The sequence below is a fragment of the Ursus americanus genome, chromosome 8 (assembly GCF_024610735.1).
Source record: "Ursus americanus isolate L20-20 chromosome 8, mUrsAme1.1.p, whole genome shotgun sequence".
NCBI classification, from domain to species: Eukaryota; Metazoa; Chordata; class Mammalia; order Carnivora; family Ursidae; genus Ursus; species Ursus americanus.
The window spans coordinates 52,705,863-52,729,278 of record NC_142134.1 but is presented as its reverse complement, the minus strand read 5'-3'; the positions used below and the strand labels follow the sequence as shown (position 1 = coordinate 52,729,278).

The 23,416-nt window shown below is 39.7% G+C and overlaps 1 protein-coding gene across 3 annotated transcripts in view; it reads right to left on the bottom strand.

Moving 5' to 3' along the window:
* The window catches only part of TMEM156 (transmembrane protein 156), a 47,893-nt gene that overhangs the window by 5,575 nt on the left and 18,902 nt on the right, over nucleotides 1–23,416 (bottom strand). For 2 of the 3 annotated variants that reach the window (XM_045770548.2, XM_087864208.1), the window contains exons 2-5: nucleotides 17,670–17,939; nucleotides 15,873–16,133; nucleotides 12,827–12,946; nucleotides 11,125–11,208 (exon numbers count right to left, since the gene is read on the bottom strand). In XM_045770548.2, coding sequence (XP_045626504.1) covers nucleotides 11,125–11,208; nucleotides 12,827–12,946; nucleotides 15,873–16,133; nucleotides 17,670–17,939 — 735 coding nt within the window. Of the gene's footprint in view, nucleotides 1–10,388; nucleotides 10,560–11,124; nucleotides 11,209–12,826; nucleotides 12,947–15,872; nucleotides 16,134–17,669; nucleotides 17,940–23,416 lie in introns of all 3 variants that reach the window. The other variant, XR_015725524.1, reaches the window with a different exon arrangement.

The following is a 23,416-nucleotide window of genomic DNA, read 5'->3' as shown; positions in this document are numbered from 1 at the left end:
TGCTCCATTTGAAATTTACCCTAGTATTAGTGTGAACTCTGGATTAAGGAAATCTTTCCTAGATGGTTATTCAGTTGTCCCAATACCATTCATTCAGTAATCCTTCTCTTTCCTACTGATTAGATATGCCATTCTCATCATTTATTCCAGTCCTAAACTTTCTAATTTTTCATTAGATATCTCTTTTTTAAGATTTAGTTATGTATTGAGAGAGAGAGAGAGCACAAGCAGGAGGGGCAGAGGGAGAGAGACTCTTAAGCAGACTCCATGCTGAGCAGGGGAGCTGGAGCAAGGCTTGGTCCCACAACCTTGAGCTCACCATCTGACCTTGAGCTCACCATCTGAGCCAAAGTCAAGAGTTGGACACTTAACTGACTGCACCACCCAGGCGCTCCTCATGAGATCTTTTTATCTACTTAAGTACCAGTACGAGGGTGGAACAGATACTTCTCCTCTTTATTCTTCTATGTCAATTTTTTCCTGGCTATTACTGACAGCTTATTTTTCGTCGGGATATTAAAATGACCTTGTTTATGATTTAGGAAGAACTGGTAACTTGATATATTCATCTTTCTATTCCAGAACATGATATACCATTTTGTTGTTATTCAAGTCATTTTTTTATGTCTCTCAGGAGCATTTTTCAGAAGTTTTCTTCAGAAAGATTTTGTACAATACTTTATATTAATTTTATTCCTAGTTATTTTATCTTTTTATGGTTGTTTTAAATGCAGCATATCTTCTAACTGATTGTTGTTCAAATATATGAATGCTCTTGATTTTTTTATATTAATTTCATACCTTGTCCTTACTGACTTTTATTTTTAAAGAACTTTTTTAGAGAATTCTCTTAAATTTTCCAGGTACACAAAGTGATCATTTTACCTTTACAATTTGTTAACCACATATCTCTGTCTCTTACCTAATTGTGTTGACCAGTACTTGCAGGATGATGGTAGGTAAAGTGGCAACAGCGGACATCCTTGAAAATTCCCGGCTTTATAGACATGCTTTCAGTGTTTCCCTAGTAAGTATGATTCTGGGTTTTTGTCTGAGACAGATATATTTTATCATGTTAAGGAAATACCTATTTATCTGATTTTTATTAGGATTTTTATGAAGGATGGGCATTATAATTTGTCAAATGCATTTTTAGGATGTATAGAGATAACCAAACAAATTTTCCCTTAGATCTATTAATATAAGTGGCATTAATAGATACCTCCTTTAAAAAAAACAAAAACATTTTATTTATTTATTTGACAGATAGAGAGCAAGAGAGGAAACACAAGCAGGGCTCGGAGTGGGAGAGAGAGAAGCAGGCTTTCCACTGAGAAGGGAGCCCAACGTGGGGCTCGATCCCAGGACCCCGGGATCATGACCTAAGCCGAAGGCAGACACTTAACAACTGAGCCACCCAGGCTCCCCTAATAGACATCTCCTAATGGTGAACTGTTGCTGTATTCTTGGAATAAGCTCCTCTTGATCATAGTAGGAGTGTGTATATGTATGTATATATACATGTATTTTTTAAACTGTGCTACTACTGGATTCTTTTGCTAATATTTGTTCAGAATTTTTGCATAGATACACATAAGTAAGATTTCTCAATGCTTTCATTTTAGACACAATCTAAGTTTTAAATGTTATTGTTTATTTCACAATAGAATTAGGAAACATCCTTCTTTCCTTCTTTTCTATGGTCAATAATAGTTTAAATACCACTGGAAATATCAACATTTTAGAGATTGGTAAAATTTCCCCCATGAACTGCTCTTTCTGTTACTTTTTGAGGGGTAACTGACAAATTTTCTATTTCTTCTATGATAATGGTTTTGTTTAGATTTTCTATTTCTTCTGGTACCAGGTTTTGTAAATTTTTCCAGAAAATTATCGCTCTTAGAGATGTTAAAAAGTAGCAACTACTCTTTAAGGGTCAGGCATAGATGCTTTTGGGGACCATTTCCACATTGAGGAGCCCTTCATTCCTATGGAAATGCTAAAATAACCACCAAAGCTAGAATTCCTTCTTACAGAGTATTTAGCCTTCTAAACGGTAAGTAACAAAGCTTGCCTGACTGGTTAGGACAAAGGTAAGAAAATGAGACCAGTCTTTCCCTGGACAAAAGCTCTCATCTCCCTGCTTTCCTCCTCATAGACCCATTGCACTGGATCCCTCAGCATCGTTTATTTTTACCTTATTGTCAGTAAATACAAACCACATCTACAGGGCTAGTGCTATCATCCCTGCTTGTCTCACACTGAAAGATCCTAGGAACCTGTGACTTTTGTCTTTCACAGTCTGCGCTTCCCAGAGAGTGGGTGTGGTAGGCAGAACTCTGAAGACAGCCCCCGAGCTTCCCACCCTCTGGTGGAATGCCCCTTGTAATCCCCATGCCTTGAGCGTGGGTGGGACCATGAATGGGATTTCCCTCCTGTGATTAGGTTACATTGTAGGGCAAAGACGAGATTTTTGCAGGTGCCTTAACACTCCAAATCAGTGCCTGTTGAGTTATTCCCAAAGGGAGACCGTGCTGGGTGCGCCTGACCTAAGGAGGTAAAAGCCTTTACAAAAAAGACTGGGCCCTCCGGGAAGTTAGAGAGGATCTCTTGTGGGGCTTCAAGAAGCAAAGTGCCAAGCTGTGAACTGTCTCTGGAAGGCCAGGTAGCGGGAGTCTGCTGGTGGCCTCTGGGTCCTGAGGCAGCTTTTGGCAGACAGCTGGTAAGAAGCCAGAGCCCTCAGTCTACAACCTCAAAGAAATGGATTCTGCCAGCAACCTAGAAGGGCTTAGGAGTAGAGCCTCCAGATGAGAACACAGGCCAGCTCACATCTTGATTTTAGGCTTGTGAGACCCTGAGATCCAGCAAAACTATGCCCAGATTTCTGACCTACAGAAACTGAAATAACAAACGTGTGTTGTTTTAAGCCACGAAATGTGTGGTAATTTGTCACACAACAATAGAAAACAAATAAAGTGATCAACGGACCCTTGGCCTGCAAACCACAAGAAAGTGAATTTAAAATGCAGGTTCTAGAACACTGTCCGCAATCTACTGAATTATAATCTCCCTTCAAAATTGGTTTGGGAGCCTGAAATTTTACAGATATCCAAGTTGATTCTGAGGCACATGAAGCCTTCAGAATGAACTCACCATGCAGATAACCACTTAGACAGGTTTTGACAAAGTATCGTATCCTGTCCAGAATTTGAGATTTGGAGACAGTTCTTTTTAAAGTTAAAATATCAAGAGAATCTATTCACGAAATTAAATAATTATCAAAGAAAATTAACAGAGCTCTTTCGGTTGGAAAGCTAAGTTGCTCATCATTTGCTTATTCGTTTGGTTTGCTGATGTCGTATAACCTGATAAAACCATAATTACTACAGAAAGCTATTATCTGTCAAAATGATGGCTAGTCCAAAATAACTCTCTAGTGGTGCGTTATATTCTGTTTCTCCTGGCATCCAAGGACATGTAACTTATATGCTAATAGGAAAACTTCTGAAAAATTGATAAAAAGGCAGGATATATGTCATTTTAATGCCTTCTTCAGAATAGCTAAGATGGGTGGGATGTTCCTCTAGTTCTACACTGGGAAATAGAATTTCTTTCCAATAATAGTAATTCACCAACACTAGTTAAGGCAGCAGAAGCAGTCAGGAATATTTTAAAACTTCACAGAAGTCTACTCATGAATTTGTCAAAGGTCTGAACCAAACATTGCTTTGACTTTTTTTTTCAGGAACCTCAGAAGAGCCTAAAAAATTAAAAAGAACCTCAGGATGAGTTTTGACGTGGCTGAATCTAGTGAAGAAAATGAATTTCGAGCAGTAGAAACTTTGATTAAAAATAAAACTCCATGCCTTATATTCTTGAATAAAGTCCTGTCACAATGCCCATGACATTGTCCTGGTTGCCCTCTGATATTTCTTTTTCTTTTTCTTCTTCTCCTTCTTTTTTTTTTTTTAGATCTCTATCACTTTTCAAAGGTGTTTCATATCTATGACATCTGGCATCTAACCGCAATTCATCCTTCTAAAGTAATTCTTGATTCCCACTGAGTCACGGAAACTTGCAAGGTGTTTTCTTCGCTTTGTTCCTGATGATTTTCATGTCAAAGACAAGGTGCATCTCCCACAGTGAAGGCACTTCTAAAACCTCCTCATCCTAGCCAGGATCTCTTAGCTGCTTAGAGAATTTGCTCCATCAATTTTTTATATTTGTATTTCCAAAACTACTTGCTCAGCTCTACTTGGTTATGAAATTGGAAAGTCAAAATAGCTAGAAACGAAGAGTAGGAAACAGGGCTAGCTATCCATACTATATATAATCCTCTGTGACCTCTATTTCCCCAATAGTGAATTTACCCAATTTTGTTGTACTTGCTTATTTGTCTGCTTCCTCATGTACAAAGACTGTATTTTATGCACACTACATTCCCCAGAACCAACCTTGGAACGTGACACATAATGAGTAAAAATATGTGTTGAATGACTGAAAGAATGCCATCTAACTTCTTTGTGCCTCATTTTTCTTAATAAAAGTGTGTGTGAGTACAAGTAGGGCAAGAAGTCAACTCTGGGGTGCCGACACCTAGGAATTTGGGGATAAGAAAAATAAGATTGCCCTCTGAGACTTGGTCTATAAAACCAACTCATAATCACAACAGAAACGTACAAAGTGGTCTTCAGAAATCACTCCCAGGCCAAAGTCTATTAAAGTGTGAAAAGTGCTGTGTTAAATGAGCCAATCAGGATACCCCTAAAATGGGGAAGAAGGCCTTTCAAGCTGTGTTAGCAAAGGACTCTTCCTTTAAGAGCTTCCAAACAGGCGTTGGTGGTGATTTGACTTCACACACGGTTCTAAGGAAAGAGGGCACACGTGTTAGCTGTCAGAAGTGTTTTGGCCCATATTTTCTCTCAATTACATTGCTCACTGTGAATTAATACATTGGCTTTCTGCTCTTATAAACCTGTTTTGTGAGCTGGATCAGACAATGGCTCTTTTTCGGTGGGCTACCGTTGCAGGAGGCTGAGCCCGCACGCCTGAAGGAAGGCGGTGGACCAGGTCTATTCACCGATGGGTCGCACCTGCGTTGCCTTGTGGGCGGAGCAACCGGGCAGCCGCCCCTGGCAGGGCCCTGGCCCCGCCCCGCACGTTCTCTTTAAAGGCTCAGCCTCTGTGCTGACACCGGAACTTTCTCGGGACTTCCCGCAAAGCCCGCGTGGCTACCTTGAAGCTACAAGGAAGAAGCTAAAGGTAAGGGTAAATGAGGTAGTTAAGGTGTGTTTTGACGGACTTTGAAAAACAGAAAGCCTACCAAGTGCAAAACAGAGTGTTTTTCCAAGCGCCTTTGTAAGCTGACTTGAGGGGTTCCCTTGAAATTGGGTAGGACCCAAATATGAGCTCAGCAGGGGTGGGCTGGGGATGGCTGGCCTCGAAAATGGGGCCGTCAGCGCTTCCTTCCTCTCCCTGCGCTTTGGGTGATTCAGCCATGACTCCGTGGTGACAAAGGCCATAATGTCTACTCTGTTGCCCACGAGGTACTTGCTTTCCTTATAAGAACTTCTCCAGAAATGAAGGAATTCACGTTAATCACCACAGATTACCGCAGTCAAGATGGACGAGGACGTTTTCAGATGGTTTGATGATTCTTATTCAGTTCTCTAATCTGGCTCCAAAAAACCTTCCGGTCTTATTTCTTCTTATTGCCCTCGGAATGCAGAACTTCCACGTTGCTAGGCATCATTCTGACCTTTTCGTCACATAAAAACCTGGGCCCTTTTGTGCAAGCCCAAGATAGCTAGTTGCTTTTTAGGGCTAATAGAACCAATTATGGCAGCTTAAAATAGATTTCCATTATTCGAGGAGCCAACTTTCTACGTTCAAAGCTCCATCTGTTATTGTTAACAGTGATCCTAAAACCACTCAGCTGTTCCAAATCTGGCCAGTGTGAAAATCAAATGAGGATGGGAAAGTACATGACTACAAAATTACCTAGAATTAACAACTAACGAGAACAGACAGCTGCCAATATTCTGAGCCATTGTCTCAGCTCCCAGTGCATCCACACTGTGGATATCCTTAGCACTCCAAGGAATAAAGCTGATGAAGTATTTAAAAATTTAGGGGGGGGGGGAAGATGTTTTGAAGGGTCTTTGTAAGACAGCAGCCGCCATTCTGTCTGCATAGTCAATGTAGAATTGTATTTACGTCTCTATATTTATTGGGTACCTATCTATGCCCTCATATGCACTGTGCTATGAGCTGGGGAAGCAGCAATGAGTATAATCAGGTAAAGCCCCTGATCACAAGGAGCTAAGTGGCTTATGGGAGCCACGTCAATCAAATAAACACACATATAAAATAACAGTAATGATAATTGGCACAGAGAGAGATGTGTGGTGTTATAAGGATGTGTGAGAAGGGGAATTGACCTAGTCCAGGAGGTCCAATACGACTTCCCTGAGGAAGGGTCGGTCAAGCTAAGGTTAGAAGCAAACCTTGGAGTGAACTAGACAAAGGCAGGGTAGGAGAAAGGGAGGTCTGCAGGGAGGGGTAAGGGAGGCAGGATGGTCCAGGTGGGGAGAAGATGTTGATCCGTATGTTTTATCATCAGGTCTTCCAGACCTGGCGGAGAAGGTTATCACGTAAAGGCATTCAATGGACAAGTTAGAGTAAATCATCCTATTCTGCCCATAGATTCTTCACATTTAAGAAATTCTTCCTGCAACGAGAGTCACCCTCTGCATTCTGCTCTGTTCTGTAATCAAGCAGATGGCTCCAACCTTTACGGTTTTATGAACCCAAATCCGTACTCTAAGAGTCATAAATATTATAGTTAAGCAAGTAAAAATTAAATTTCCATGTTATTTTGTTTGGTTGTTGGACATCTGGCACGAGTAATTTATCTTCTCTCCTGCTGGAAATCGAAACCAGCTTAGTCTTTATTATGCTGGCCGTAACCATGTTGCAAATTATAATTTTACATTGTCATTAGTTATATTTTGGGGTCATACAAATTACTGGGCCATTCACTTCCTTTTGGCATTTAGTAATTCTCTTTCACAATAAAAATCCATTTTCTTTGCTTCACGGTCCCTAAGAACCTACCCACATTAACTACAAAAAACATTTCACTTTTGCTACATGTACTCTGAGGGTGACTCACACTGTCACGACACAAGCTCCTACAACCTTCTCCAGTGTAGAGAAAGTGTTTCATCTCAGTTTCTAGTGTTAACTGTAAAAGAACAAGGTGAGTTTTGATCTGTGGCTTGAACCAGCATGAGTAAACTCCCTAGTTCACCACAGCCCCTAAGCGGTGTGCCAGAAAACCTGCTGGCCAAAACTGAGTTTGAACCCCGACTCTGCCAGGAACTGGCTGTGGGTCAGTTACTTAAACTCTCTTCGTTCCAGTTTTTCGCATCAGGAAAAAAGCACGATTCTTGTAAAATAAAAGAAAATGTTATCTGTGTAAGTTGCTTAATGAATGTGTGTAGTTTAATTAGGCTTCTCTTCTCCTAAGGCAAGGGAGGATGGTTAGAATCTCCCTGGGACATCAGCTCTGTGAAAGCAGAGACTGTGCTAGTCCAGGCCACTGTCTCATCAATGCTTAGCATGATGCCTGGCCCTGAGTCGGGGTTCAACAGATTTTGGTTGAATAGTTGAAGGTGAAGAATGTCAAGTTTTAACGATTTCACCATGTTTGATGGACGGAGAGGGGAGAGATGAAAGGAGCCCCTTCATTGACCTATTAAGCAGGAGTCAGGAAGCTCTCATCCTAGGAACCTGGTGTTAGAGATATTTAGTTATTGGCTGTCCAACACGTGGACATCTCTGGGGTGCTCTCAAAAATGTAGGAAGCCAAAGGGGCAGATATCCCCTTTCCCGCTTCCTGGCACCCAGAGTACCAATCCATGGCCTGCCCCCTTGGGCAGTCAGATAGCCCTCCTTGGGGCTCGCCATCCTGGACAGTGATGCAGAGCAGAATGGTCAAAGGGTCTTGAAGCTCAGAGGAGTGTTCAGTGGTGGTGACAGCAGCAGAAGCAGTCTCACCAGATCATTCCCATGGTGACCTTGGCTATACTCTTGGCTGCCTGGCCTCCCTTAACTCCTGTTCCTTTTCCAGCCACTGAATGCTTAACATTCCTGGTGTTTCTACGGGTTACCTACTGGTTTTCCAATAGGTTTCCTTTTGGTCAAGCCAGCCAAGTTGATTGCTATTGTTTGGAACCAGTGATTGGGGTCCTTGTCCCCTGCTCCTGCCCCTGACTTTGGTCTCCCAATGTGACCAGCCCTTTAAACACTGTTTCCAGGGATACATTTCAAATTGACTTCTGCATAGTTCTCCAAATCTCTTCTTCAAAATAGTCAATGTATTCCATGATTCTTTGACATCCTTGGCAATTCTGTAGAGTTATATATTCTTTAATGAAGTCGAATTATGTTCCCTCTGATCACTCTCTGGCTCTTTGTTTTCATCTTTCCCAAACCCCAAGATGAATTTCTTGCTCGTCTGCTCTATCCTCTCCATCCCCTCTATGACACTCTCCTCATTTCCTCTTAGGCTTTGTGTGATTTAATAAGCTTTTACTGTGCACAAACTACGTGCCAGATATTATGCAGGGGCCAAGGATCCAAAGCTGAAGAAGACAGTCATCACCTGTGTGAAGATAACAGTCGACTGAATACAATATAAAGAGGATTCATGCCAAGACAGGCCACAGAAGCCATCACGCTTCTCAAAGCAAGGGAGAAAATATTAGAGACCTATTAAAGCTTGGGATGTGATGCTTTGAGACACGGCTCTCTGCGGCCAGGAGAGGCCTTCCTCTGCCCGTGTTCACTGTGCTCCAGGACATGGGGCCAGGTTCTTGGTCAACTCGCTTTATTTCTCTCGTCCTTTTGAGGGTGTGAGCCTATCTAGCTCCGTGTGTACGTGTGTAACAGCACTTCCTTTGTAATACATGAGCAACCAGAGAGACATTCTGGAACATACAGCTTGAGACGACAGCAGGCTGCTCTGCTGAGTGTGACTGTAGTCACTGCTCCCTTTGAACCGTTTTTTGTACTCGTGTTACTGCTCCGCCAGAGAACCGTGCTCGCATGTTTGTGCCCTATATTCTCACCACTGCCTGTAATCCATCATGACAAAGGCCTTAAAAATGGCACTCGAGGGAGACATTATTTCCTCCCCATTTCTCTCTCAGAAAGAGCAACTTATAATAGGAGGGGGGAAATTCCATATAGGTTAAAGGATTATAAATAATAAGAAAGAATCTGCTTCTTCCCACCCCCCCACCCCCCCCTTAAGATGCTAAGCCTCAAAAGGACTCTTGATTTAAAAAAAGGGCCAGCACCCGTTGGCTAGCTCTAAACATTAATATTATACGCCTGGTAATAAAGCTAGGGTTTTTAGTGAGAGCTATTAAAGGGAGCGGATGGCCGAGACAGTTTCCTCTGGTGAATGAAAATCAAAGGCTCAGAAGTACATCTTGTGATGTTAGGCTTGTGGTTAGCTAGTACTTCAAATTTGTGGTTCCCCTGATTATATGAGTTGACAGGGGGGCTATTGACTTTTTCTCAGACAAAGCTGCAGTGCTTAAAATTATGACTTGAAAAGAGCAAGGACCAGGATTCCTGAGGCCACTGAAAAAGCTCAGCAGAGCTAGGTTAAAACATTCCTGGTGTATGAATGTCAGGCCTGGGTCCCGCCTAAGAGGGAAGAACAAGGGAAATGCCATTTTCTCCCCATAAAGATGAATTTTGGCATTGGAAACCAACTTCTGATTTTAATGTCATTAATCAAAACCGTCACGGACCACAAAACTTCCATCGACGTTCCACGCATTTAGCTGGTATCAAATGATCACTTAGCTACTGCTTAGAATTAGCCATAGGTGAATACTGCTAACGCAGAGAATAGAAAGTGTGAATTTTTTAAAAAATTGAGTTCTTTCGATGCACTCAATCCAGTTTTTCCTCAAGCTAGAGATCTGAGTCTCTGCTAATCTGCATAGATAAGAAAAGCCTCCGGAGCAGAGTTCCCAGTGAAATGGGGTGCGGATCTGCACTCGGTTACAAGGCAGCTGAGGTGGGCGCCTCGGGCTTGGTTCACTGTCCCTGCATTTTTGGTTTTTTTTGTTTTTGTTTTTTTTAAAGATTTTATTTATTTATTCGACAGAGATAGAGACAGCCAGCGAGAGAGGGAACACAAGCAGGGGGAGTGGGAGAGGAAGAAGCAGGCTCCCAGCAGAGGAGCCTGATGTGGGGCTCGATCCCAGAACACCGGGATCACGCCCTGAGCCGAAGGCAGACGCTTAACCGCTGTGCCACCCAGGCGCCCCTATCCCTGCATTTTTGAAAACCATTAAACACCAGACCTGAAGCCCCCTTATCTGACGTTTCACAAAGTCTGAAGGAGCCCGATCACCGGCTGGACACAAGGAGCCGTAGAAATATCACTCATCATGCTTCGGTTTGCAAAGAGTCGAGGAGATCGTTCCACAGATGAAGAGCACTTTGCCCGTGTCCCGTTCTCCCTCTCTTCCTTTCTAATAAGATTTGACAGATTGAATTTAGAAGGAAGCTTCACAATTAGGAGATCGAACCACAGCGTCTGTGCTAACAGCTCCTTGAGCTGCTCTAATTAGGGTTCCCTGATTCCATTTCTGTTTCTTGGGAGAGGACAGGGGACTTTTTAATTGGGGCTATTAGAAGTTCTCTTTACACAATGACACCCTTTGCTAAGTAAAAGCTCCAGCAGAAGCCATGCCCACTCTGCAATTACTTCTTGCAATTCTGAGGAATAATGGTATCTTGTCTCATTTAAAAATAATCTGAGGCTTCTTCCTTATTGCTTTCTCTCCTCTGCCTACTCACATGAATTTCTTCTTGCCAATTAGGCATGCTTTCCATTATTTAAGGAGCTGGTTTTGATAATAACCATCCCCTGATAATAAGACATATTAAACTAGATTTCATTTGCCCACAGCTCCTTTCTTCCAGATACAAGGCTAATTTAAATGAGCTCAGATCATTCGATCTTGGGTCTATAGTGAAATGGTGAAGGACTGGGGTTCTCAAAGCCGGGCTTTGTCGGTACGTCACAAAACTCACCTGAAATAACCCGCACGTTCAGTGTTCGCAGTTTCTCGGAATCCTGTCCTCTTAAGAGAGCAGAAGTGGGTTTGTATTTATGACCTATTCCAAGAAAAGAAATTAAATATTTAAATGATAAACAAGCACATTCTTAATATATATTCCCCGTGTTGATTCAAAGGATTACCAAGGAAAGTGGGCCATTCACAACAGGGCCAGGAGTAACAAGACATTAAGGGCTTTCCTCGTTATTTTCCATGAGCAAACAGAGGATCTTTCTAAAACAAGTGGTTTCTCCACTAGCATAAATGCCATCATGCCATCTCCTCTAATGAAAAGCACCAGCTCTTTTGTATAGAATATTATATTGCTCACATTAATATACATAGATATGTACAGAATATTTAATGCATATTTAATAATATTTAATGCCCTAAATGGTGTGACATGTTTCATTACTTTATATGCTTGGATTTGTAAGGCAAGCCTTCAAAAACCACCAAGCCTATCATTTGGGTGGATGTTCATAAAATGTTCACTCTCCGCTATTGTTGCTTTCTAGACGTTTTCTCTATCTGGCTTCTGTCTTTCCTAATAGGCAATTATATGGAAAAATAGATCAAGAAACTTAAAACTATTTGCAAATAACATATGTTTATTTAAAATAATGTTATTTTTAAAACTAGAAAGACCCTAGGTCTTAATTCTGACCTTTTGTTAGCTGTGTAACTTTGGAAAAACGACTTCATCTTTCTAAGGCTCAGGGGGTTTTTTCATCTATAAGTGAAAATAGTCGTACACACCTTGTTTAAGTACTTGGAAAATCTAGTTTAAAAAAAAAAACTTCTGAAAGCGTTATTCTACAAATACACAATATCGGTGATGTTATTATATGTTAGCTTTATATACTAAGGTATCAGTGGCAAGACTTGATATGAAACTGCTTTCCAGAAATACCTGCAACAGGGACGTTTGGTGGCTCAGTCGATTAAGTGTCCGATTCTTGATTTTGGCTCAGGTCATGATCTCAGGGTCATGGGTCGGAACCCCACATGGGGCTCTGTGTTGAGCATGGAGGCTGCGTAAGATTCCTTCTCTCCCTCTACTCCTCCCCCCTATCCCTTAGGCCTGATATTCAGCCAGTATATGCATGGGTCACACACCAGAAGGGTTGGTATATGCGTGGGTACACACCACTGGGGCCATAAGTCAATGTCCATCCTGATAGGTGGATGCCTAGGTCATACTAGTTAAATATTTTTAATATCACCCCCATTGCCTGATTTCTAATTACACATTATAGCTCTGCCTCGCCAAAAATCTACTGACACCCTTACACCTATTAAAAATTGACTCCCATTCCCACTTATCACTTAGAGCCACTCTGCTCAAGATCTCCAGCTCCGAAGTTCTTGATCGCCAGCCTATTCTTCTGCCTCTTTTCTTCCTTCACTTCCACTAAGCCTCTGGTCAACCTCCAGCCTCCTTCAGCTCCTGCCCAGCCTCCCCTCCTATTCGCTTGTTTAAGTAGACAAAGACGCATGAAACTCTTCAAATGCTAACACTGTGTCTTACTTATGTTCATATTCCCTGGGTTACCTAGAACTGCCACTTACACAGAGTAGATGCTCAATAAATTATAAATTAAAAAGAACATACATCTATAGAGAAGACCCTAACTGGATTGTCCCAAACAATGGATTTATTCCTAAATACTTACTCCGCCATTTCCACATTCTTCTGTGGCTTTCAAGTATTTTGTGGAGAGTGAGGATGAGAAAAAATATAAAAACGACTAGAACTAAAACATACCAGGTGATCTTCATGGAACAAGTGAAATCTGCAAAGAAAAGAATACTATAAGGATACAATAAAATGACGCAACAGAGAGAGGCCACATGGTGATGTGGTTGTGCTCCAGTACACATTCTAGCCTTAACTGAAAAGCTGAATATATAACCATCCCTGTTATAGGGTCGTTTGCCCTCCTGATTTCTTCCCTGATATGTTAATGAAGAAATTTGACCGGGGAGCTTCCAGGGATCCCTTTGATTCCAAGATTCTAGGATTAATTTCACTTACAGGTCATGTTGATGTTAGTTTTCTTTGGTTGCTATCATTAGCTAAGTCTACAACAAGATGAGTCCCCCAGTCAGGGCCATTTGTAATTAACAACTGTGGCCCTGGGCCACACAGTCAAAAATTATGCCCTTAAATTGACAAAGAGATAGTGTGAGGAAGATGGAGAGGCAAGAAAAAGACAGAAAGGGCTGGACTGAGGCATATAAAAGGCCAAAGCAGATGAATAATCAGAACCCCCTTTCTTCACGGATTCTTGCTGCAAGGTTCAGATCAGGTGCACACATTAATTAAACATACGGTTACCCTAGGTAAAACCTTGTCCATACAAATGACAGTGAGGCACATGAGAAAGATAGTCCCCATCCAGCAATAGTTTAGCACCATCTCCTTTGGTCCCATGAAGATACAGTGGTCAGCAGACCTAGGAATCAGTGACATAACAGAAGGTGATCTCATCACGTCCAAGGCATAACTGTCTACTGTTTTCCCAAGCCACCCTCTGTACCTCTTCCTTGCACACAAAACACAGCACTCTCTCAAAGTTAGCAGGATACATAACTCGTTTATACCCTTGGATGATTGCCCTTGTGAGGTTCATGATCCGGGTATCCCTTTCACAGGACCTACCCCTATGGGCCGATGTACATTATATAGCCATCCAACATTTATTTAGAAAAGAGGCAGAATGCACAAAAGGTAAAAGTTGACTGGGATGGTAGCACTCAGCCTTCCCCAAATCATCCCATGCTATTCAGCTACAAACTTGCATTCCCTGCTCAGCGAATTAAAAGTATGCAGTTAGTTAACTGGAATAGAAGACTTGGAGTGCCAGCAAGAGCCACAGTAGGCCCGATGACCAAGGGGTCATTGGGCACTGATGATCAAGCTATGAAAAGAGAACCGTGCATTCACCGGCTTTATATAGCAATAGCGGAATGTGCACAACTGGGGTCAGGCCAGCCCGAACAGCCACCAAAGCATCAGTGCAAATGCAGAAGAGTATGTCTCCCCACACCCCAGGCTGTCCACCTACCCCCCATCCCGGCAGTCATCTTGGAGAGGAGCAAGGGAGAACAAATGGGAATTTGGAAAAAAAAATCTGAAAAGACAATTTAAATTATTGTTTCAGAGTAATTTACCAGATTGGGCAAAATTTACTTTCACCCCCTGGTGGATAGGGCTTTTAAGGGAGATCAAGTTCGTCTCTGCACAGCAGAGTAAAATATAAATAAATTTTAAAACTTCTACACGTGGCAAATGGATATGCTTTTTCTAGAATACAAGACTACGCATTTGTGTACCACTGTTATCTTTCTGAATTATGGACCCAAGAAAGCTGGTAACATTATTTCACCTTGACTATCATGTATGGATTTTTTTCATGACACAAAAAATTCTCTGCAGATCATTGTTATGGAAATGCCTCATTTTCCTTTATGTTTTAGAAAACATAAAAAGCAATTAGATGGATACGTGGAAATAAGTATGATTTTAATATTTATAATCCAGACCATTTTATCTTTCAAACTTCATCACTGTCACCTTCTCTATGCCCCCCCCCATCTCTCCAAAGCTTACCTTCCAACCTCACTCCAACCCCAAGGGAATTGCTCTCTCTGTTCAGATCTTCTCAGATCCTCTCCCATACCTGACACACATACACACACCTTGAAATAACTCCTAATTGCAAAGGCCATTGCGCCCTGAAGACTGACTCACAAGAGAAATTCCTTTGAAGCCTTCTCTTTTACTGTAAAAATGCATACATATTATGTAGTTGTATTTGCTTAAAAATATAATATTTTAAAAATAATTACCTCTAAAAAATTAAAGGTTTTTAAAAAGCATTCTAAGGCGACCGGAAAGGCTTCCATTATGTCTGGAAGCTCACAAAGTACAGGAACTGGCTCTACCGTCGCACCTGTTACCCCGGATGCACTTCCCCAATTGTTTTACATTCATCTCTTTTTGTGGCCCTAATGCTAGCACATTGCTTGGCATATAGTAGGCACATATTAAGTGCTTATATCATAAAATACTCTTCCAAAATAGATTTGATAGTAAAGTGAGGCACACTGCTTAGTAGAAAGGATCAATTGTGGTAATTCGGAGAGGGTGCCGAGGAAGCTAATAAGCCTTAGAAGTAAGATAGGTGTGATTTTGATCTTTTGGACTCCTACCTTTCCCTCAGAACTATCCGGTGACCCAAAGTGCCTCATCTGCACCCTGCCTATCTCCATGGCTTTATATCAGAAATCCTGTTTTATTCAGTCCTGGTTCTTGACTCTAGCAGAAGACATAAGTCAACTCGAAATAAGATTTTAATAGCCCATCACAATGTACGTGGATATTTGCATTTAAAAATAAATTTTACCCTTTAATACCCAGGTGTGGTAGGTTTACTTCAAGCACAGCTAATAGGCATGTCCAAAGTTACTCTGAGGTCTTCTAGTGCCCCTCAAATCACAACCCACAGATGCCTTCTCTGCTTCTGAGTACAGCTAGACCTCAGGAAGAGCAAATTTTGAAAGAAAAAATAGATGATAGGACTAGCATTCCTTCCAGGCATATTATTGCATCAACAAAATTCTTCAACTATTTAACTCTTAATGACGTTAATGTGTTAGCCTTTATTTAACTTCGTATTCAATTCTCTTTTTCCTCTAACTTCCTCAAACACTTACTTTTGACATCCATTTCTAGGTGCAAAGAAATGTGTGTACAATTCTTCAGGTATTCCATAGTCCTACAAGTATGGTTCATAGACTTTTCCGTGGGTGGATCTTCCTCCATGATTGCTGGCCTTCTCGTGTGGGTTTTTAGATTACAAGTAATGTTATAGTCTTCCAAGGGACCAACTATAGGAGCTGCAGTGAAGTTGAAATGTTGACAAGGTGAACGAAAATCATTTGCCTTCACTTCCGTTGATCCTTTCATGATAAGAACTAGAAAGAGATTAAGAAAATGTTATTTGCAAAATAGTAATACATAGTAAGACAACACACACCACTCAACACTAAATACCATTCTTCCTCTACAAAAAAGGTAGAAATAAGTTCCTTGCACTAAAAATAATGATTAAAGTGCTTACGTTTTTTTTAAGATTGTGAAAACCAGGTGATAGTAGGGTTGAAATGGAATTGGAGCATCTCAAAGAAAATACAGTCATTTCCTTGATGACTTGTGGGACAGATTATAATGATTCATGCCAGAAATGCCCCATTATGCCCATTCCGAATCCCTGGCCAACCAGAGAAGAAGAAGAAGGAAAGTAGGAGGAGGAGGAGGAGGAGGAGGAGGGGTGGGGGGAAAGAAAGGGAAAGAAAAGAAAGAACACAAGGAAAGGAAGAAAAAAGAATAAAATGATTGCCATTGCTTTAGCCACTGAGTTTCGAGGTAGTACGTTACACAGGCATAGCAATGGGCATATCAATGCACTGTCCTACATTTCAAGGAGGCAGAGAAGGAGCATCTGGGAGTTACCAAGCTGTAAAACACTTCCTAGTTCTCTATCACCATAAAGGTATTTCCCCAGCTTGCTTTCTGGTGAACTTGACTCAGAACCCTGCAATAGTTACAGCACTACTTGAGTAAGAACCCAGAAAAAGATCTTTTAGACTTCATTCCAAGTCAATGCCAGGAAATCTCATTCCCGTTCTGAAAGAATGGGGAAAAATGCCAATATGGAGTGATACAGGAAGCAATCTCACTGAATAGGTATAAATAATAAATTCGATGCTTGGGCCTGAGGCCACTAGTATATTTTATGACTACAAATGAGTTACTTAATTTTTCAATAATGCAAGTTGATTTGATTTAATTAAGTAATATATATTGATCTCAAAATAGATGCAAGATTCAGTTAGACATTACACATAATATGTAGTTATTCTTTCATTTATTATTCATTAAAAATATTTATTGAGTGCCTAATGTCAGACATTAGGCCAAGATCTGAAATATAGTGAACAAAGACAAAGTGCCCAACATTGAGTGGACAGTTAGACAAGTAAAAAGACAATTCATACACAGTGGATAAATGTTGGGCCGGAGAAGGTACAAATGTATCGAGGATTCAATGACTTCTTAGAAAATCCAAGTTTGATTTTACTTTTTTAATTTTTAAAAATTCAAGACCTTTGAAGAGAGCATGCTAAATACTCTTTAAATCATCAAATGTACATAAATCATGGTGGCATTTTGATGTATTTTAAAAGTAGAAATTTTTAAAAAATTTTTAATAATTTTTATTTTGTTATATTAGTCCCCATACGGTACATCCCCAGAAAAGTAGAAATTTTGTTTTTGATAAAGTAAATCAAGAATAAGTAATATCCCAAAGCCCTACAAGTCACTCATTAAAAGCCACACTTGCTGAATGTTCTGGTACTACTGGATTTTAAATTGGAATATATTATTACTTTTTTTAACAGACTAAGGTAATTTATTCTTGATAAACTTTATTATCACTTTACATTTACCTTTTGATGTTTGTTCCTGAGAAATAAAATTCATGCTTTTTTTGGACTCACAAGCCAAACATGAGGAGCACGTTTTCAGTTCACTTGTGATGCCTTGGCAAATCCTGGTGAAGTTTTGAAAGTTGGAGTGATTTAGAAAGATGCCCATAATAGTCTGAGTTTCTCTTACTGGTTTCAGAAAAGTCACAAAAGAAAAATTTAAAGAGCAGAGTGAATAGTTGAAATTAGGTTGCAAACACACTTCCAGACATGATAGCTCCAATATATTTCCTATAAAGGAAAAAAAAATTGTTTACTATGATATTCTGAGGTTTTGTCATTCGAATCAATACACAATAAGCTTCCAGTTTTTCTTAGGTGGATACAGTATATTTCAGCTTGTCAGTGACAAGACTGTTTTTATATGAATTAACATCTACTTCATTTAAATATTTCTTTTAAAGATTCGTAAACATTCCTTATTAATTTTCAGAGAAGAGAACTAGAGATGTTCTTGGAAGCCCTAACATTTTAACCATTCTCTCCTGGGAAAGCTCTAGAGGCCAGAAGTTTAACACCAATTTAATTAGTCTGAAATCTAGATGTTTGCATGACCACCATCCCTTTGAAGGCTCCAGGGAAGACTCTGTTCCTTGTCCCTCTTCCAACATTTGCTGGCTGTTGGCATTCCTTGGCATGTGGCCACATCACTCCAATCTCTGACTTTCTGGTTACATTGCCTTCTCTATGTCTCTGTCTTCTACTCTTCGGTCTGTGTCATCTCCCTCTGCCTCTCTCTTATAAGCATCTCATATAGGAGATTTGTAATTGGGGGCACCTGGGTGGCTCAGTCATTAAGCATCTGCCTTTGGCTCAGGGCGTGATCTCAGGTTCCTGGGATCGAGCCCCACATCAGGCTCCTCCGCTGGGACCCTGCTTCTTCCTCTTCCACTCCCCCTGCCTGTGCTCCCTCTCTCACTGGCTGTCTCTCTCTGTCAAATAAATAAATAAAATCTTTAAAAAAAAAAAAAAGATTTGTAATTGGATCTAGGTTCCACCTGGGTAATGCAAAAGCATAAAGTTAATCCCATCTGTAGAGACCTTTTATTCCGTGTGTGGTAACATGTACACGTCCCAGGCTTTAGCACAGGATCTCTTTGGGTAGCCCTCATTCAACCTACCTGAACCTCCAAAGATGAAATTTAACAGGGTGACATCGTAATTTTAATTTTTGCCTGAAGACAAACGTCAGATACGGAAATGATGATACAAAAGAAAGAATACTGCATTTGAAATAAAAGACAAGGACTCTAGTGCTATATCTGTCATTAGGCAAGACACTTGGACAAGTGACATAATCTCTGTAATCTTATTTTCTCATCAGCAAAATGGAGATGGTAGCCCTAGATCCTGCTAACCTCATAGGGTTATAGTAGCATTAAGTGGTATAGTGCATATGAAAACACTTTTGAAATTTGTACAAATGTATATTATTTAAATTTCAAACCCATAGGGATGCCTGGGTGGCTCAGTCAGTTAAGCGACTGACCCTTGGTTTCGGCTCAGGTCATGATCTCATGGGTCATGGGATCGAGCCCTGTGTTAGGCTCCACACTCAGTGCAGAGTCTGCTTGAAGATTCTCTCCTTTTGCCCCTCCCCCCCTGCTCACGCGCAAGCTCTCTCTCAAATAAATAAATAAACCTTTTTAAAAAAATTCAACCTACATTCCAAAGTGAAAATTAAAAATTCAAACTTCATTTAGGGTAGGAGTATCTGTGATTCAATTCACACAAGTAATTAAAGCTCATTCTATAAAAATCGAGAATCCCTATTTAACAGTCATGATCAAGGAATAGGTATCCCTAGTCTGACAGCCATTTGCTAGTGTGAGAAAACAATTCATATGCTCAGTTGTACCTTTATGTGGCTTTCTTTACCATTTCTTGTGCAATCATATAGGGCAAAATAAATTTTTATTTTTCTAAATAACGTGGAGCACAATGAAAGAATCACTTCAGTTCTTAAAATGATTACTCCTAGTCATAGAACTTAGTTCAATCTTAAGAGAAAACCAGGCTGTTGACTGATACTAAAGAATTTCTTATTTGTGGAATTTGTACTTTAATAATGATTCCATAAGTGTTTCATTGTTGATGATTATATTTTTATTTAATAAAATTAGAGGCTTATTACCAGCCTTTTACATTTGAAGTTGTTTTTGTAATAATTCACATGTGATTTCCAGAGATAAACACATTTCATACTTGAGTTGCTATAAAGGTTTTTTGGGGGGAAAAGATGGTATTTTACTCAAATCCACAATTTTATGTCTTAATATATTTATAAGCGAAGTTGTGATCAAATGTAACTAATTTTTTTTTTTAAAGATTTTATTTATTTATTTGACAGAGAGACAGTCAGCGAGAGAGGGAACACAAGCAGGGGGAGTGGGAGAGGAAGAAGCAGGCTCCCAGCCGAGGAGTCCGATGTGGGACTCGATCCCGGAACGCCGGGATCATGCCCTGAGCCGGAGGCAGACGCTTAACGACTGCGCTACCCAGGCGCCCCAAATGTAACTAATTTTTAAAACTGTCTTCAGTAATAATGTCCCAGGAAGGAGATAGAAATGTAACATCTGATGGAACTCTATAACCTATGTTTTTTTTATACTACCAAAACACACAAAAACATTTCATGCCATGTTTCCATTTTACTCACTGGCATTTTTCATCTTAGAAAATTTTCCATTTCTTGAACTTGTAATCCTATGATACAACCAAGATAGGGAAATAGAAAATTTTATTGTCTATATTACAGTCTTCTTACCCAATAAGTGACCAGCCAGGCTTTCTAGAATCAATGATATTTGACTGTGAGGTCATTTTATGATGGTTTTTAAACCTTAGTTTTATTTTTTATTTTTTTTAAGATTTTATTTATTTATTTGACAGAGAGAGAGACAGCCAGCAAGAGAGGGAACAGAAGCAGGGGAAGTGGGAGAGGAAGAAGCAGGCTCCCAGCGGAGCAGGGAGCCGGATGCAGGGCTTGATCCCAGGAACCAAGCTTAATGACTGAGCCACCCAGGTGCCCCTAAACCTTAGTTTTAAATAATTCAATTGGAAAGGAAATAAATAGAAGATATATCCTTCCCCAGTATAATTTTAAGAAATAATGAATTCTATTCAATCATTTTTGTTATCAGGTGGGCTATGTTCTCATTTCCATAAACAAGGATATATGAATTTAATTACTGCCATTAATATTGCTGGGAGTCAGACATCTAAATTCTTACTCCCATAGATAGAAATGCATTCCAGAATAATTCTCAGCATAAGTATAGAGAATACTAAATAGGATTAGTAAAATATATTGCAGTATAGGACAAATGCTCAAGTCAATCTTTTTTTTTTTTAAAGAAAACCAGAGAGTAAGGCTAAAGAAACATCAACTATCTTTCTTTTCTTTTTTAACGTCTGCTATAAAACTTTATCATATATAAGCATATGTAAAATGTTGGTGCCAGTTAAAGAATAATAAAGATAAACACCATGTATCTATCGTGTCGATTAAGGATATCAATATTACCAATACCGATATTACCAATATCACCAATATCTCTAAACACCCTATCTCTCCCCATCCCTACATAACCCCTTCCCAGAGGTTAACCACTATCATGAATTTTGTGTTTAGCACTCCTTTGCTTTATCTTAGTCTTTCCAAAATGTATATATTCCTAAATAACATTGTTGCATTTAGCATATTTTAGACATGTATATATATATATATATGGACTATACTTTATGTATTCATCTATGATTAGCCTTTTTTAATATGTTTGAGTCTTGTTGCTGCATATAGCTATGGTTAATTTAATTGTCTGTGATATTCTTTGAATGAGTATACCACAACTTGTTCATTCTTCTGACAGTAAACATTTGGGTTGTTTCTATTTTTGCTGTTATGAATAATGCTGCTATGAACCATAGCCCTCATACACTGCTGGTGGAAACATAAAATAGTGCAACCACTTTGGAAAACAGATTTACATCTCTTATGTATATGACCCAATAATTGTACTCCTAGGAATTTACACGAGAAAAATCAAAATACCTATACATGAATTTTCACGGCAGCGTTTTTATTTGTAATAGCTAAGAACTGGAAACAATCTAAAAGCCCCAAACTAGTGAATATTGAAGCAATTCCTGACATACCTATATTACAGAATACTGCTCAGCAACAAAAAGCAAGAAAATACTGGGCCAAACAACATGTACAAAAAGAATCTCAAGTGCGTTATGCCAAGGGAAAGAAGCCAGATACAAGTGATTACCTAGTGTAGTATTCCATTTATATGAAATCCTAGAAATGGAAAAATATCTTGACAGAGGGAGAAGGGTTCTTCTGCAGAGGAGAAAGAGGGACCTTTGGGGGTGTTGGAAAATTTTATATCTTGATTGTGGTGCTAATTACATTGGTGTAAACATTTGCCAAACTTTGAACTATATACTTAAAAGGAGAGCATTCTATGAGAGACTATGGACTCTGAGAAACAAACTGAGGGCTTCAGAGGGGAGGGGGGTGGGGGAATGGGATAGGCTGGTGATGGGTAGTGAGGAGGGCACGTATTGCATGGTGCACTGGGTGTTATATGCAACTAATGAATCATCGAACTTTACATCAGAAACCAGGGATGTACTGTATGGTGACTAACATAATATAATAAAAAAACATTAAAATAAAAAAAGGAGAGCATTTTCTTATATGTAAATTTTATCCCAATAAATTATATTTTTGAATAATTCTATGAATATTCATAAATGTATCTGCTGGTACAAAAATACAGAAATTTCTCTAGTATACATACTGAGTAAAATTGCTGGGTATTCAGTATGTACATCTTTGATTTTTCTAGAAAATGTCAAATCATTATATGAAGTGATTGTACCAATTAATACTCGTACGTGTGATGTATAAAATTTCCCACTGACATACATCTTGGCCAAGGCTTTTCAAGTTTTGCCAGTTCAGTGCATGTTAAATAGAGTCTTATCATAGTTTAAAAGTGTATTTTCTTATTTTTTTCTACTTTTCCATTTATTCTCTTGGGTTTTGTGTTTTTTTGTGTTCTTTTTTCTTTTAGTATTTTATTTATTTGAGAGAGAGCAAGAGAGGGAAAGAGAGCACAGAATGAGAGAGGAGGGGGAGAAGCGGACTCCCCTCTGAGCAGAGAGCCAGATGCAGGGCTCCATCCCAGGACCCCGAGATCATGACCCCAGCCAAAGGCAGATGCTTAACCGACTGAGTGAGCCAGGCACCCGTTTGTCTTTTTCTTACTACTTCTTAGGAGTTCTCTAATTTTTCTGTTTAAAATTTTAAGAAGTACTTTATTTTTTAAAATATTTTTTTAAACATTTTATTTATTTATTAGAGAGAGAGTACGTACATGCATGCAGGTGAGGGAGGGGCAGAGGGGGAAGAAAATGGGAAAGGAGAGAATCTCAAGCATTCTCCACACTGAGCACAGAGGGTGACGCATGAGATCATGACCTGAGCCGAAACCAAGAGTCAGACGCTTAACTCACTGAGCCACACAGGCACCCCAAGAAGTTCTTTAATTATTTTATCAAGATATCTTCTCACAGATTATACCTTATCAACTCATTTTCTTTATGATCTCTTAGTTAAAAGAAGCTCTTAATTTGAATGCAGTAAAGCTATCAATCATTTCTTTACAATTTGTGCTTTGTGCCTTATTTAAGAA